The sequence below is a fragment of the Nuphar pumila genome, chromosome 2 (assembly GCF_984573655.1).
Source record: "Nuphar pumila chromosome 2, dmNupPumi1.hap1.1, whole genome shotgun sequence".
Taxonomy (NCBI): Eukaryota; Viridiplantae; Streptophyta; class Magnoliopsida; order Nymphaeales; family Nymphaeaceae; genus Nuphar; species Nuphar pumila.
In genome coordinates, this window is record NC_143250.1 from 32,723,273 (window position 1) to 32,741,536 (window position 18,264).

The window sequence follows — 18,264 nt, forward strand, 5'->3', positions numbered from 1 at the left end:
CTGCGCAGAAAGTGGGACGGAGTACCCTTCCGCGTGAGACAAACACACCCTTCACGTTGTGTACCAGAAAAAATGCAGTTGTAACAAACAATATCATCGGAAGCCCACAAGGGCTATAATAGTCTGCGTCACCAAGTTGACAGGACATCACGAGTTCAACACCAAGGGGGTGGGGGGTCCTTGATGTAAGGGTGAATACAAGTGTATCCAGTGGGCAGGGGGGACCTCAAGGTTTGTACCAATTGAAGGCCTGCCAAGGCCAAGAAAAAGTAACAACCGTTTGACACAATTGAAATATTAAGGTTTAATGTTTAGCTTGACCATGCATAATACACAAGGATTTACTATCGAACAAGAATCCAAGAAGACTCGAAACTCCAATTTTTCATTGAAAAAAAAAAGATTATCTGGAAAAATCAAAGCTTCAAAATCCATTCACAAGTGGTCTAGATGCCAAATAATCCTCGAAAAACTTAAATATAGTTCATGCTTGCTTTTTACAACTTACAGTTCAGCAACTTTGGCAAAAAGATTTGCACTTGACAAGTTGCATCTAGCAAGGTTGTCTTTGCATCTTGCAACATGAAAATGTTTATCATTTAAAAAAGCCCTCCATATACATCTGAGATTCTCCTCTACATGACAGATTCGAGTCTGAGAAAAACGAATACTGGAACATGGAGCCATAAACACCGCTGAATACAAACACTATCAGATTATACTACAGTTCTTTTTGTCTGTTCACAAATTTGTATATATGAACCGCTTAGAGTCACCAATAGGGATTTCAGAGATAGACGTGCATGAAAATTTTCCATTCTCAATCTCCATCTGTCAGGAGTGCAGCCCACGTATCTTCCCAGCGAATGAAGACCGTGCGTAGAAAAAAAAATTAAAGAATGAAAGAATGCAGTGCGGAATGCAGACCTCCTGCAGCTGCATGATTTCCTTTTGCTCCAGCGTGGGAAATTTACAGTATCTCGAGCATTTGCAGAATCATGTCTTATCAGTTACTCTGAGTTTGAATCATAAAAGTCACTAGGGCAGGGAGTCATCACTTCAGATTCCAAGATCTGAATTACCCTGTGCATCGTTGGGCGATCCTCTGGACTGGATGATACACACTGAATGGCAACTGATACCAGAGCATCCAAGCTTTCTGGCTGCACCCCCTCACAAGATAGATCCACAATCTCCCTGAGTCTGTTTTCAGATGCTAACAAATTCAACTGCAAAGAGAAACTTTATGACGTAAGTTCAGCTGAATGTGGATAAATGGATAAGAATCACCAGTAACATTAGGCAATTAAAAAACAAGAGAAGGAGAATTCAAATAACATCTGATTAATAAGCAGTTCAGATTCGTCATTCAGTCTTACATCTGAATTAAAATCTGAATCAGAAAAGAATCCCAACCTGACAGATAATCCAAATCTGTTTACATATAAAAGTATATCCAATTAGCTAGTCAGGTCGGAATTGGTATAACTTTTTCCAGCAAACTCTGAAACTGGCACTGAATCTGATTAGGCAAATATTGGATTAGGTTGGATTCAATAATACCTATATACTAACCAAATCTGACTGGTGTACGTCCCTATTTGTGCAGTATTCTGCCTTTTCCATCATGTCATTATTGTGTATATAGACGTAACACCAGACATAGTTGGGATAATTGAGTTATAAATATTGGATTCTCTCTTCTTGCATTGACCTATCTACAGATATTAGAACTTTGCATAAAGAACCCCAGAACCAATTCTCAGGTTGAAACAAATCAAGTTTATCCACTAACTTGCCAATGGTGCCTGACCTTTCCAAGTCAATGTTGCATACTCCTAATGTCAGAATCAATATTCGTACCACAAGTAACAATCAGGCTTCAAACATGTGTAGCTAAAGGTACATATGATTTCTATTCTGGAAAAAGCCCACGGTAGAGCATTGACATCTTAATCGAGAATGAGGATATAATTGGATCTAGTCTACATACAACATTACTTATTGGCAGGTCTACACAATTTTAATTGTGCAAATGTGAACCACAAGATTTCACATTGTTCCCAAGTATGAAATGAACACGCAAATGGAAAACATGCAAAAATTGATTAGTCCTAGCACAGACTAATCATTCAAACATAAAGAAACATACCCAGCCAACAATATTAAGACCTTTCTCAATGAATGATGAATCTGTTGGGCGCTTCCCACTCAACACTTCCAGCACAAGAACTCCAAAACTGTAAACATCAGTCCTCTCAGTTGCTCTGCCACTGTGCATGTACTCTGTGAATCTAATCGTCAGTATGAAAAACTGAAAGCATTTAACACCATTAAGATCGTGTAAAAATTATGCCTATTCTTAAGAATCCATGCAATTTGAACCTTTCAAGTCAAAACCAGAAAATATAATCATATTGCATGTAAAATATTTTTTAATTTAGCCGGAGGTTGAGCAGAAGACTACTAGTTCATCAATAGTCTATGAGAATCATAGTCACCAAGTACCAGTTTAACAAAGAGGTTAACACAGCAGAAGCTAATAAAAGGTCATTATTCCACTTCACCATTGAGTGAATTTTATTCACAAGATGAGCAGATAGCAAAAGAAGTAAGCCTGTTAATGACATATAAAAAACTACATACTCCACCTGTGACCATTCCTTGTAGCTTCTATATGCCAAATGCATGTGTTTAGCATGCCTGATTTTGTTTTTGATAGTAGGTACATGAGAGCCGATGAATGATAACTTGAAATAAGGAAAGCTTGGGACTTTTAGAGCTCAAACAGGATCCCATGATAACACAAAGGACAACAAACATATCAAGAAATTAAGAATGACTTTTCATTACATAAACCCACATATAACTCAACAATTGTATCAGGGTTCTGGATTCAATGAAACAAGGGTGATTGATTGCATAACAAGATCATGACTAGATATGATTGTAGAATGGTCAGTTAAGTTTGTGGAAAGAAGAGAATGAGGAGATAGTGGGAAAATAAGTGTCGTTAGAGATTATCAATGAAAAAAGAACAAAAAACACTTAGATTGACTCACAGGAGGGAGGGAGAGAAAGAAATACTGATAGAAGTCCAACTTACACAGCACAAAACGTTTGGAACATCTCACCAGAAGGTGGAGGTGACATCTCAATCTTTGAGAATAAGGGTTAAAAAAGCCTTTACAAGCACATAAAGAATAAAGTGTAATGTGGGTTGACAACTGCCAGCCTTTATTGTACTTGGTCTTTTCTGAAAATATGATTTTCAATCTTCCTCAAAAAAAAAAAAAGGAAGTGTACTAACATAAGGACCTTAGCAGCTAAGAAAAGAGAAGAGTAATGAATATGTGAAGCAAAAGAATCAGGATATGCCAAAAAGTAATAATACACCTATATAGTGTCATATTAAGATCACAAAGATATTTGGTGGCACATCAGGTCACTGAGAACTTGTGAAACATGAAAACACTCTGAAATACATTTGGCAGCACATCGAGATCACCTAGAACTTATGAATGTTGAAACACTAGAGGGCTCAACAATATGATGTGCTGCATTTTTCATAATACCTGGAGCTAAGTAACCAAAAGTTCCAGCAACGATAGTTGTTATATGAGATTCTTCATCCTCCAACAATTTGGCAAGTCCAAAATCAGAAACACGGGCTTCCATGTTGCTATCAAGCAGTATATTGCTTGATTTAATGTCACGATGAATAATTCGAGGAGAACAATCATGATGCAAGTATGCAAGTCCCTTAGCAGCTCCCAAGATGATCTTTAAACGTGCATCCCAATCCAGTTGCTCAGATCTTTCTGCTCAGTGCATAATTTTATAGAGGATGAAAGGGGTGAATAAACATCAGCAGGATAATAAAACATAATACACAACATACACCATGGTGATAAATAAAGATAATAGAGGAAACTAATTACATTATATCCTTCAAAGCCATGAGTTACAAATAGAATACATTTTATCCTTCAAAGCCTGTGAGATACTAATTGGGATAGAGACTATATCTGTCCCATTGAAAATTATCATCATATTTACTCTAAAATTTTCCAAAGCAAAAGAAAAATACAAAAGCATGGTGATATTTTCATCATGTCACCAAAAAATGTTTATCTTGATATTTTGCAATATTTTCAGTGATTATGTCACAAGATTTCCTGAAACTAACACAAAACACGAAAGGAGCAAGTTTCTTGTTATCTTTTTGCTTAAATTTAATTGAATTTTTCAAAGGAGAAAAGAAAAAGATCCAGTCTAAGTCACAGGGACTCGGCAAAGCAGGTGCCGCACCCGCGTCGACGCGAAGCTACGTGGGTGCGGCACCGGGTGCGGTCAACACGACCCTGGGTGCGGTCAACGCACCCAGGGTCATTTAGGTCCAATTTTTAGACTAAATTTTTTTTCGCCCGATGAAAAGCGAGTGAGAGGAGGATTAGGGAAAAATCCTCCTGAAGCCGATGTCGACACCGACGATCTCCGACTCCTTCCGGCCGCTCCTCCTCAATTCTCAGGTATGTCTCCTTCCGACTTGCTCTCTCTCTCACTCTCCATCACTCTCACGGTCTCTCTTCTCTCCGTCTCTCTCATAGTCTCTCTTCTCTCTGTCACTCTTGTTGTCTCTCACTCTCACTCACTCTTCGTCACTCTCACTGTCTCTCTTCTCTCTGATTGTACTATACATGGGTCATTAGCATCTAGGGTCTTTAACTTTTTATTAATAGGCTTTTTGGACATTTCGAAATTTTTTCAATAATATTATTTGGGGGTTTTGGGCATTCCGAAATTTTTTCAATAATGTTATTTGGGGGGGTTGGGCATTCCGAAATTTTTCGATGAATTGATGATGCTATATAGAGGTATATAGTTAATGAAATTTGTATTTATTTTTTGGGGATCTTTGACTATTTGATTTTGGGGCTTTTGATTCTATGCTAAAATGGGTTTTGTGGAGCTTCTTGATTTTTTATTTTGTTTACAATCTATTTTATTAGTTGCTTATGCTTGATGACTTAAGGTCAAATGTTACCTTCATCTTTTTTGAAAAGTCGTTCTATCAACCATTGCTTAAAATGTGTTGCTATGTTATGGGCATGTAATGGGTTTAATTTATTTGTTTTGGGATTGATTCAATATCTAAGTTCAGTTCATAGGATTATAAGATCTACCAAGTTACAGAAGTTATTGATTTGTCAATATTTTAAGGTGCAGTTGCTCACTTTCCTGTTTCAAGAAACACAAGGTATTCTCTTCATTTAAGTTCTTTTGCTGGTTGCTCTTCGTACAGGTGTATGCTTATATGTGTTTGTACTCGATTTTAGTTTATGTTGCGTGGTCATAAAAATGCTGCAGTTCGTTTCATAACTCATTTAATGACACATGCTGCGGAAGGTTTAATGTTAGAAATATGAAGTTACATTGAATCACTCAAGCATGTATATGTTCATATAACCTGGTTAATGTACCCCTGTTTTGATCAGTCCAAGACATATAGTTGACTAAGAAAATGGTCTATCTGACTATGCCAACCTTGAAACTGTCAAGGTTCCCTTATATATATATATATATATATATATATATATATATATAAAATAGTGTTACTGTTGTTAACTGTGAAAACTTCAAAATTATATATATATATATATATGTACATTTTTGCGCCGCCGCACCCCCGCACCCAAGGTTTTTTAAAGTGCCGCATCCCCGCACCCGCACCCATGTGACTTAGGATCCAATATATTATCCAATGCAGAGTACTTGAGAACAATGTTTGATATAGATCTTAAATTGCACCATGGGCAGTGTAGAATGGAGAAAACTTGGACGGAAGACATGCCAAGTGCACAATCTATTACAATTCTTCCTGCTTTAAATGTCTATGCATTTCAGATCTTACTAAATATTGATCTAATGGCACAATCAAAATCTTGGTGCTATTTGATTGAATGTTACAAATACTCAGAATTGCAGCTCTACAGACAGCTGCCCCTGCAAGATAGTCCTTGAAAATTGGACTATTCTTTGATTAAAGAACATCATTAACTACCCACTTATGCTTACACCCAATGCAAGAGTATGCACCATCCTAAAATGCCAGCAGGGTCCTCCAAGCCAAACCTTAAAGAATGCAGCTTTTGCATTTTAAGATCAAAACATTTTAAAAATGAATAATTCCAAGTCACATGATCTGAAACCTTACACCAGTTCTATAAGATGTAATATAAAATTACAGTTTTTCCTTTGCCTTATGAATGCATGTCGAGTTCAATCTTCTCCAGGGAATTCTCAAAACTCCTAGTGTCTTATTTTCCATGAAAAGAAAATGTACAGAATCTTGACTGGAAATCTAAGTGAAAGTTGGAAGACATGTCCTGATTTATTCCCTCGGAATTCAGGTTCATCAAACTAAGTAGTTAAATATCATAAGAAACTGCCTTTTGTCATAAGTAAAGTTATGACACAACAGTGACAACATACCTTGCAGGTTTTAGTAGAAAGAAAAAGGCATCATTGTCTGTTGCATAGAGAGCAGAATAAATGTCACAAATGTAGCTGATGCATACGGATAATTCTTAAGTAGAATATATATCATGAATCACAAAACCAACACTGCAAAAGAGATTCAATAATAAGATAGAGATGTTTCCACAAAAAAGATTTGGCCTCACCATGAAGAACTTCATCCAAATTTCCACCAGGTAAGAAATCATAGATTAACAACTTTGAAACAGGAGACTTGCAATATCCTCGTAGATTAACCAAATATCGATGTTTTATGCTCCCAAGAATTTCAAGCTCCCTTTCGAAAAAACGGTCTAAGCCTTCATAAGTTTTGACAATTCTTTTCAGTGCAAAAACATTGCCATCATCCATAGAAAGCTTGTAAACTGTTCCAAATCCACCAGAACCAATAATGCTTTCATTGTTCAACAGTTCTATTTTCTTCAGTATGTCTTTCGAGGAGTATGGGAGGTCACCATGAAACATTACAATAGATGTTCCTGAAACAAAACAACCTTGTAAAATGGGCATGAATTCATTCTTCTAAAGCATAAGTACTACAGTTTGCGTCATTTATGTCAAGAATTTCAGACTGCAAAGTTTGAAACAAAGTAGAATATTTACCTCCAATAACATCAATAGCAAGAGTTTTATTGCTTCTGCCAAATCTTTTATAAAGAAAGCAACCCCAGAAGCACATTAGTGCTACAAGAAGTAATGCACTCACTGTTGCAAATGCACTAATGGACAACCGAGCTGGATATCTTACATTTTTCCTCCCTGTCCCTTGGCTGTTCCCTGCAAAATATGCAACATTAACTGAGACTGCAGAAATGGGTTACTATAATGAGCTTTACATGAATTACCAAATACTCTTAATGTATTTAGTCAAAAGTGCTAGAAGGTGCTGAGTCGCAAGACCCCTAAAAAGACTAGTCAAAGATTAGGCGGGACTAGTCGTACCCCAATTAAAAAAAATTATATATATATATATATATATATATATATATATATATATATATATATATATTAATTCTTTCAGTAATAAGATGTTTTTATCACAAGTACAAAATTACACATGCTTTCACAAAAAATATATAACCAGAATACACATACACACACACACCATATATATATATATATATATATATATATATATATATATATATATATATATATATATATATATATATATATTCAATTATTCATAATATATTCAATACAACCAACAAAATGTGCTTTCAGCCATTCGCAGAAAAATTGAATTTAACACACGTACACACATGTATATTATATTCATAGCATGCTCAGAATACGCATTATACACACACAGACATATTTAACTAAACATGTTTTCATCGTTTCACAGAACAAATCACAAGAATACACACATATATAATTATATACTAAAAAAATAACAAACTACATGTAATAATAGAAAATGACTTAACTGCCCTCGCGCCTAGGCGAGGGAAGCTTGGTCACCAACTAGGCATCCTAGTTGGTGTCTAGTTGGAAAATTGGTACTTTTAAGGTACCCACCTAGAAATTGCAAAGCCTAAGCGTTTTACTTACGGGTAGGCCAACTAGGGGGACTAGTCGGTGCATTTGACTACATAGTTCTTGATTTGAAAATAAAAATAAATTACAATATGCATTGAAAGATAATATTAACTTGAACCAGCAACAACACCCAAACAGAAAGCAGGCAGCTTTAGCACAAACCATATAGCAAGCCATGTAGTAGAGTCCATATGATAACATGGAACAGATAGTGCATCCATATGGGGAAAATTTGTTTTTACCTCTTGTTTGCAATTTTTTTTCATTATATTTAACTCAGGTTATTTATTTAAATTTCTCACCAGAAGCTTGTATATAACCCAAGGGATTATAACCTAATCCATGCAATTAGATGATATTGCATAGGTTTAAAGGATTTCTCGGAGTATCACGTCAGAGCTCTTCAAATCATCATGTTGAGGCAATATTCATTGTTGTTAGCTTCTATCTTGATCATTCATTTCCGTCCATGCAGCTACTGATGCTAGCTTTTGAATATCATAAAGATTTGCCGCATCACAAACAGCATAGTTCTGGCTCTTTTTTCTAGTTTTGGTAAGTAAATGGCCTGAGTCAACAGATTTTTATTTTGAGAAAATTTGCAGGTTCATATATCTGTGTATTATAGTCTAATAGTGTCTTAATCTTAAGTTCTTAAAACTGATTTATTCAGTTCTAAATGTCTTTTCTGTGATATTCACAATGTGTTTTGTGAGGTTGCTGAATGTGATGCATGTAGATTAAAAGATTAGATCTCCCATTCTTCCTCCTCATACATCAGGTCTTATTTGCAGCAGCATTATGAATAACACTTCATACTCTACCCAGTGTGTTCAGATAAGAATATCACAGATTGTGTTAACTCATGGGCTACTAGGCATTCAGTGACCCAGTTTGCCGTGGAAGAAACATTTAAACTATGTAGATGATTGTTAGCTGAGGTACATTGTCACATGTCACAAACTAAAATTGAGATCTCATAACCATGATAGAAAGCAAGAAAAACACATAACATGAGTTGGTTCACGAGAATTTCACCGCTTTATGTTGACACAAAGGATTTGTTAGCTATGATTTTATCAAATCATATATGTTTGAAATACTTAAGTCATTTATGTAGTTTAAGTGTTTAACTGGTGGTTTTTACTGGGTAACTAGCAATCAGTTATATTTCTTTGTTTCAGAATTCTATTTTCTTGGTGTTGATAAAAAATTGTGAGTTGGGAAAGATTAACTTACCCAGATTTTGCTAAAATCCTTTTTGAAAGATGTGGGGATGCAGTTTGCAAGTCTTGACCGTCCTTTGCCCGAAGGAAAGGTAAAGCCCAGACAGGTTCTCGATTTCCAGATCCTAATCTGGTTCATTTGGAAGATAAGAAACAATCAAATTTTTGGCGAAGTACGTAAATCTGCTGCCCAGATCCAGAAAGAAGGGCTCATGACTGTCAGACAGCATGTACTTCGAGTCATGCACAATTCAGAAGAGGCTGTTGCTGTCAGGTGGCGCTGGCTTGCATGCTGGTTTCCTCCGGATGTAGACTGGCTGCAGGTATGTATCCATGGTATTTTTCATGGGTGCTGGTTTTTTTGATACACCATACGAAACCACACGGGTTATTATGTATTTTGTTCATTTATTAGTAAATAAAGATTATATTTTTTATGTTGAGTTTTCCTCTAAGCCCCTAAGTGGCTATTGTACCTATGCCATGTGTGTGGGTTTGTTTTTGTTATTGCCTCTTGTTTGAGGTGTGTGAGTGCTTGTGCACCTTTAGAAGATTTTTAATAAATTTTCAATAAAAGAAGGGCGCTTTTTCCAAGAGAGATAAAAATGAAGAGCACACAATTAGATCAAGCACTGTCCCAAACAAACCCTAACTTGCTGGAGGTTGTATTTTTTTTTATTTTCTATGTGACATGAAAATCTCCAGCAAGGGTTTCTAAAATATGACAAACCTAAACTTAATATGTATGCATGCACCTAATGCAAATCCTATATTCGGGATTCAAGAAAGAACCAACAGGCGAGACACTAAGAACAAACCTTAAAGAGGATGATATTATCTCCAAAAAAACAAAAATCACGAGATTTGGATTTCGAAGGGCAAAGATACGCTATTTGGAATGCCAAAACACCAATGAGTTTTTCTACCCCAAAATGACACAACAGAATTTTTTCAGGGATTTTTTACCAAGAAAACATTTTTATAGATTTTTCTCTCAAAAGATTAGAGAATTGGGATGTTAGCTTTCAAAAAAAACTGATTTTGTCAAGATCTGACACCCGAGCAGAGAAAAACGCATCCCAAAATAAACTATTGTGTTGCCTCACTGGATACCGAACAGAAAACAGAAATTTTCCGAGTGATTTAGACCCAGAATTTTTTGTTTTTAGGAAAAACTCATAAAAGATAAAATTTATAAAAATGAATTATCCTTCAGAAAAAACAAAAATCACACGATTTCGACAACGGAGCACAAACATCCCCTTCCCGAAATACAAACTGTCCAGAAATTTCTGTTTCAAAACAGGAACAAAAACTTTATGGGAACTTTTAGGGTAGAAATATGTTGTTTTAGAGAAAACACTCAAAAGATAAAATAAAGTTGAGAATCCCAGCTTTCCAACGCATCAAAAATTGCTTGATTATGATGCCGAAGCACTAAGATATAGCGTTCAGAAAACAAGCTATTCGAAAAACAAGGCACAGGAACCCATACGACAAAGAAGTTTTCCATTTTGGTCCTTGAACGACACGCCTGTTTATCATTTTGGTCATAGACGAGAATACAGTTTGTTGTTTTGGTCTTAAACCTCTTCAATTCCAAAACAAAGCTATTTTATCTATGATTTTTGGTCCCACGGAACCCCAAATCTTCTAAATAATGAATTCCTAAACTATGAAAGATGAAAAAAACAGTGTCCCATCGTGATCGCCAAAACCTGTTGATAAAAAATTGTGAGTTGAGAAGGATTGACTTACCAAGATTTCGCTAAAATCCTTTTTGAAAGATGTGGGTACGTTGTTTGCAAGTCTTGATTGTCCTTTGCCCGAAGGAAAGATAAAGCCTACACAAGTTCTCAATTTTCGTAGCTCGAATCACGCAACCGCAGGTTTAGGTATGCAAATAAAGATTAAATATATATATAAGCACCGATTGACATATTAAATAAAATCAAGATAAATAAGCCAAGGATCTAAAAAGTACCTTTTTCATATTCGAAGGTTCATTTAGTTCTTTTAAGCTCCTTTTGGTCCAAGAGCACTTACATGTAGGTACGAGGGTTCTTCAATGGCTTTGGGACAGAGTGCAGGCAAAGCTTGAATAAGCTTCTTCTACAGGACCAGTACTCAGGTATGTGATTTCCAGATGATCAGACTATAGGGGCGAACCCTTATTTATAGAATTTTGCATGGGATACAGATTTAAAATTTGTTTGGTTTGAATCCAACCCAAATAGATTTGTTCTTATCCTTATGGAAGATAAGACTTATCAAAGAAGAGTTATGCTCGGAATAAGACTTTGAGTAGGATAGGATTTAAGAATATTCTATTTTTTTGGGCTTCAAGGAAACAAGGATAGGCTTTTGGGTGATTTATATCCAAATGTCAAACGTGGATGGGGTTTATAGAGGTTTTCTATGGATTGGATAATGAAATTTCAGATCTCCACGCTTAAATCGGGTCGTACTTCGGATCCATTATGACAAAGTAACTTGTTTTAGCCATAACTTTCTATTCAAATGTCAGATTGATGCACCGTTTGATGCGTTGAAAAATTAACATCCTCAACTTTAGTTCATCTTTTAAGTGCAAAATCAAATTAAATAGTTTTGGTGGTAAAAAATGCATTCAAATGGGCCCTACCATAAGAAAAAAAAAAACCCATTGAACAAGTTACATTGTTTTTGTCATAACTTTCTGCTCCAATATTGTATTGACCTGATTTTTAGCTTGTTGAAAAGCTAAGATCTAATTTAATTCATATTTTGGACAGAAGTCTTGAGGATGCCTTCTTGGAGTTCGAAAGTTTAAGCTAACAGAACTTTAAAATGACCTGGTCAAAATTGAGGTGTCTACACTTGGGCTTTGATAAAATGGTATAAAAAATATCCTGACACCTTAATAAGATGACCTAGGGCGATGATGGGGAAGAAAATGAGTGGAGAGGAAGGTCACTCCCATTAGCCCCTCTTTTTAATTATGTTTCTCTTAAATGAGCTCAAGATTACATATATATCCCTAGAGATATAAAACAATTACAAAATTTGGTCAAACTATAGGCAGCCATCTCTAATAAAAAAGGTTATAGGGGGTCAAGCAAAGGCATTAGAGAGGTCCACTGAAGTCAGAAGACAAAATGCACAAAATTATTGAAAAATTTCTGGGTAGATAATTAAAGAGTGATGAAAACCTTAATCACCCCATACCAATGTGCATTACTACAATGATGTCAGATCCACGGATACAATACTTGCAAATGAAGCAATAATAAGTTCTATTGTCACAACAAAGTTTTCAGCACTCATGCCAAAGGTTGACCTATGAAGGCATTCGACAATATCCAATTGGATTCCTATTTTAGTGTCTTCAGAGCATGTGGTTCAACACCCATTACATTTAAAGTTAATGAAAAGAAGAATCCCTCATTTGGTTTGTCTAGGGGGCTTAAGCAAGGATACCCATTGTCTTCGTTATTATTTAATATTGCATGAAGAGGGGCAGTAGATGTGGGGTTTATGTTAGGGTGCTGGTTTGGGGCATTAGGCCATTACCTCCAGTACAAAAGTAGCATCTTTGGCATATTACTTGGTCTTCTATGTCACATGGGTGCGGGTGCGGGGATGCGGCACTTCCAAAAAACCCGGGTGCGGGGGTGCGGCAAAATATATATATATAGGACTTATAACCAGTTTTTTTTTTGCTGGTGTGTTTGTTTGAAGACTTGTTACCCACGTTCTGCTTGTTGTGTACTTTGGCGCAAGGGGACAAAATTGATGAACCGAAAGGATTGGCAATCTGATCGACCCAGCCTGCTGCGTTCTGTTGACTGTCATGATTCAATCATGTCTGATTGGTCTTCGCGAAAAAAAATATAAGCGAAAGGTTTGATGTGGTTTGTTGGAGAGAGAGTCTTCACGAGGCCTACGGCTCCACCACCACTGCCACGCCACTGCCTAGGGTTCTTCAAATTTCATTTTATATACAGTTGCACACAGATCTCCGGTCTGGACTCTAGATGATAGCTAAAAGAAATTTATTGGATTTGACATGTGGAAAAGAGAGGTCTACACCAGGCTACGGCTAGAGCACCCATCTCGTCAGGAGAAAAGTGAATACTAATAGCTGTAATGAAAAGAGGCGGAAGCACCAATAGAGTAAAAGCACTCTTTAAGAGTGACCACAAGAGCGAAGAACATAAACACCAAAAGGTGTACACACAAAACTCACAAAAGTAGAAAATGACTTAAAGTCATAAGTTGAATATTATTGAAGAAAGGAAGAGAAGGGTGAAAACCCAATGCTTTACAAGAGGAAAAACCTCCTCTATTTATAGAGGAGGGAGTCATAAGAAGGGGACCACAAGGGGCTCCCATGTAGTCGTTGGGAGCCCCAACGGTCATAAATCTGACCGTTGGGGCCCCAACGACTACATGTGTGGGGCCCTTGTGGTCTTACAAAAAGCTAAAAATAAAAAAGAAAAAAAGAAAAAGAAAAAGGAAGAAAAGGAAAAATATAAAAAGGAAAAATATTACATGTGATTTTACCAAAATACCCCTATCGGGTATTTTGAGGAAAGAAAGAGAAAAAACTGTATAAATATACATATATGTATATATATACTTATATATATACATGTATGTATATATATAAGTATATGTATATATATACATAATTTAACAATAGCCACCAAGGCTACCACCACCATTATCATTTATTATGGAGAGAGAAAATCCTTGACGAAGAAAGATCTGGATGGTTGAAGGATAAAGACTTCAAAAGGCTCTTGAATTTTGGTTTTAATTTTTGAGGAAGATGGATCATCATTCCAAGTTAACAGTATGTTTTCCAACGCTGCGAATTCATTGTTTAGAGGCAAGAATAGCATGGGATGCCAACAAAGCTCGTCAGATGTTGTGGACACAAGTGCCCCCTTTATAAAACAAGAGCAGCAGCAGCAAGCAGGCATCCACGCTTCGGTTGTTCCGTCCTTTCATTCTCTCATCACTACCTGCAGGGATCCAGCAAGGGGTGGGGAGAGATGAAGAATCTGGAAGTCCTCGTCAGGGAATAGGCAACTCTAAAGAGACCGAAACTATCAAGGACAAAATCAAAATCAAAATCCAGCAAGGGGCGGGTCCCGCTGCACGGTCAGCTGTCAGCAGAATTTTTTTTAAAAATTCCGCAGCCCATTTCACAGGGCAAAATTTTTTTTAATAAAAAAAAAATCAAAAAATTGGACCAAAATGACCCTGGGTGCGGTCAATGCACCCAGGGTCGGGTTGGCCGCACGCGCACCCGCATCGCATCGCGTCGCGTCGACGCGGGTGCGGCACCTGTCTAGCCGAAACCCTTTGACACAGTTGGTCTTCAACCATACTAAAGGTATCCACGAAATCTTGAGGGTACCGTATATATATCACATTGTTTGCATTTTAAGATACGATATACTTGTATACACTCTTGGATCGTACAATACGGTATGATACACAATGTATCACACAATACATGTTCAATGGGAATTTAAGAGGGCACAGGAGGTAATTTTATGTTTTGGATTTAAAAAGCTCTCCTAGGAACAATTTCCTCATGTTTTTAGAAGCCATTAGAGAAGAAAATGCACACACTAGAGGGCTTGGAGGCATTTTCGGAGGCTGATTCTTGTGCAAGGAAGAGGTCTTTTACGTTTTCACGCAAACGAGCATCTTTCCACCAAATTTTCATTCAATAACGTACTTTGAGGGAAAAAGACCTTTTTTTTTGCTTTCTTTAAATAATATTGAAGTTGGAGGGTAAGCTTCTTTTTTATGTTTTTGAAAGACAATTCTTCATTTTTACCCTTAAATCCCATTTTTTGTGCCCATAAAAATCAAAATTTAGCCCTAGGTTTGTTATTAAGCCTAGTTTTACCTATTTGTGGTGACTAGATTTACTAATTCATGCCTAAAGAGGCTGATGGAGGGTGGAGGTCTTGGAGCATGCTTCTTAAACGATTCTGCATTAAAATATTGCACTAGTTGACTTGAGAACGAGTTTGAAAGGAATGAAAAAGTATGTTGTGGTTTTATAATGCAAAGTGGATTGTATAGATTTAAGTGTCATGTTGTGAGGCATAGCAACGCCGCCATGCTGTTATGCCCCATCATAGTATGTTTGATATTCGTGTTGAACTTTTTACTAGTCTCATAGAAGATAAAAGAAAGTGCCAAAGGTGATCCTTGATTCAAAAGATGAATGTGACTCATAACCATCTAAGGCTATTGGATGCTGCAATAAACGATGAAAATCACGGAGCTTAAGTTTGATATTGAAAATGATATATATATATATATATATATATATAAAGTCCTTCCTATCATGGCATTTTATAACTAAAAATTGTAATTATAACTTTTACAATGAGTTATGAAAACTTTTGGCATTTATATGTAGTGATATTTTGTTTTTAACCAATTGTATTTGTGGTGAATAGATTTACTAATAGATCAACTCCATAGTTGACAAACTCGTGACTCGGATTCGAATCACCCGACCCTTGACTCGCAAGTCAACGGTTCGACTCAGTAACTCAAACGAGTTAGGCCTGTGCATTTTCTAGTGTTAAGATATGAAAAATCAAAATCGATATTGTATAATCACTAACTTTAGCACGTGACATCAATGACTAAGCGATATAAGTTTTCAACTATACATAATTGTTAATATTTATGATTTAAAAACATATGATTTTTTATAACAAGTATTCTTTTATGGGCATTACACATTGAAACCACAAAATACATGACAAAAAACACATAAGAGGCATGTGGATAAGTGGCCTTGAATCACTAACCCACTTGGGGTTCGAACTTGGTCGACTCAGGTCAGTAACCTTATAGTATTGCCATGCTGAGTCATAAACACGTGGAGGAGTCTAGCATATTTGGCAAACCCGACGAGTCGACTCAGGCAATTCCCGAGTCGACTCGTCGGGTTTGCCAAATATGCTAGACTCCTCCACGTGTTTATGACTCAGCATGGCAATACTATAAGGTTACTGACAAGCATATAGGGGGCATGTGAATTTGATATGTAGGTTTTGTCGTGTAGTACTTCACAGAGGATTGAACCGAATAGATGCACATTACAACACTTCCAAATGAGAGAGCACCACTATGTCAGATGGCTACAGATGATGCACGAGTTGAGATGCGCACTCATATAAAAGAAGATAAAGAACCACAATGCCCACAACAAGATGCTATGTCTGATATAGAATGTAAGATGTTTGATAATGAAGATGACTGATGTTTTTTATATCTTTTGTCACAAAACTTTTGTATAACAAAATTTATATTTAAATGATTGTGACATCTATATTTAGTTGAATGTTTAATGACATGTCCATGTTCAATTACTCTTATTACTTAAATTTATTTTGTTTTTGTATTTTGTAATTTCTAAGATCTTCTATTAAAAATATAATTTTTTAACGATATGATACAAATCTTATTTTAAACCATAGTTGCAACTTGCAACCAATGTTGTATGTATCGTACGATATGGTACAATATGTATCGTTACTATGTGAAATAATGATACGATACACACTCATACCGCGATACGAGTGTGTATTGTATATGTATCATATATATAGTACGATATATTGTTGTCGCACTTTAAAAAGGGCCGAATCATTGAAGACTTGAAACTTCCCTTTGTTTCTTTTTGTTTTCAAACTTTCGGTATATCACATCGTAAGTTTGAGAGGGAGTGTTAAAATGTATTGTATAATATATATATATATATATATATATTCATATTGTATGTACACTGAAATACCCATCAGGTTTTGTTTTTTTATTTTGTAATATGGTTGTTGGGACCAAGGTTGCCAAACTAGGAAGTAGAAGTAGGAAACGATATGGGAACCGGAAGCGAGAAGCGAGAAGCGAGGCATTTTGAAATTTATAGGAAGCGGGAAGCGAAGTATCAATTTGAAAGCGAAATATAAATAAAAAATGAAGCAATATGGTAACTGAATAGAAATCGAACAAGAAGCAAATAAAACCTAAAATAAAATTGATTATTCTTATATTTCATGATTTTTCAGTAAAAGAGTCAATTTTTTGTTAAAATCTAACAATGATGGTTACCAATTTAGAGAAAGTACATGAGAAGTGAGTGAAAGCGTGAGAGAAAATACATGAAAAGAAACATGAGAAAAGCATATAGGAAACATATACCATGTGTGTGGAAAGCATAGAAGAAGCATGGGAGAATCGAGATTCCTATGAAGTTTCGAAAGCGAGGAGTATCGCGCTTCCGAAGCGAGTTTTCGGGAAGTGTGCTTCCCACCTACCTAAGAAGCTTCCTGTAACTCTAGTTGAGACAGCCCAACTAATCGTTGGGCCTACGGTCATAAATATGACCATTGGGGGCTAGCCCAACGACTAGTTGGGCTGCCCCCATTCCTTCTTTTTTCCTCCATGTATTATAAATAGGGGCTAGTCCCCTTTGTATCTCCAATGCCTTCATAGGCATTCTAACTCCTTTGTGAGTTTTATTATGAATGAATATTATTATTTTTATATTGTTCTTGCTCTTGTGCCTTAATGCATGGTATTGCCCATAGTGGCTGTTTATATTGCTTACGTTGGCACTTTGTATTGTCCCTTAGTGGACTTGTGCACGTGTACTTTGTGTTTATGTTATTGTAAGCCCCTTTGAGGCTCTTGTTTTGTTTTTCTACATATTTCATTACAGTTATTAACCCACTTATGAGCACATCAACCACTTAATCTTGAGTCCTTAATGTGGAAGCTTAATGCCCTTTTTCCCATCTTTCTTCAAGTGAAGTGGCAATTTACATTGATGTGCTTTGTAAGCATGATTCACGAGATTAATGACAATATGTATAGTTGATTTTTTATAATAGTCACAGGAAGAAATACCTTAACCCTCAATTCTTCTTAAAGT

At 36.2% G+C, this 18,264-nt stretch overlaps 1 protein-coding gene across 1 annotated transcript in view; it reads right to left on the reverse strand.

Moving 5' to 3' along the window:
* Positions 1-567: 567 nt before the first annotated feature.
* The window catches only part of LOC149845193 (LRR receptor-like serine/threonine-protein kinase FEI 2), a 45,448-nt gene continuing 27,751 nt past the window's right edge, over positions 568-18,264 (reverse strand). Inside the window, exons 10-14 of the mRNA XM_089995589.1 lie at positions 7,144-7,317; positions 6,687-7,019; positions 3,576-3,821; positions 2,153-2,286; positions 568-1,229 (exon numbers count right to left, since the gene is read on the reverse strand). Of these exons, the coding sequence (XP_089851715.1) occupies positions 1,011-1,229; positions 2,153-2,286; positions 3,576-3,821; positions 6,687-7,019; positions 7,144-7,317 (1,106 nt within the window). The 3' untranslated portion in view covers positions 568-1,010. The remainder of the gene's footprint in view (positions 1,230-2,152; positions 2,287-3,575; positions 3,822-6,686; positions 7,020-7,143; positions 7,318-18,264) is intronic.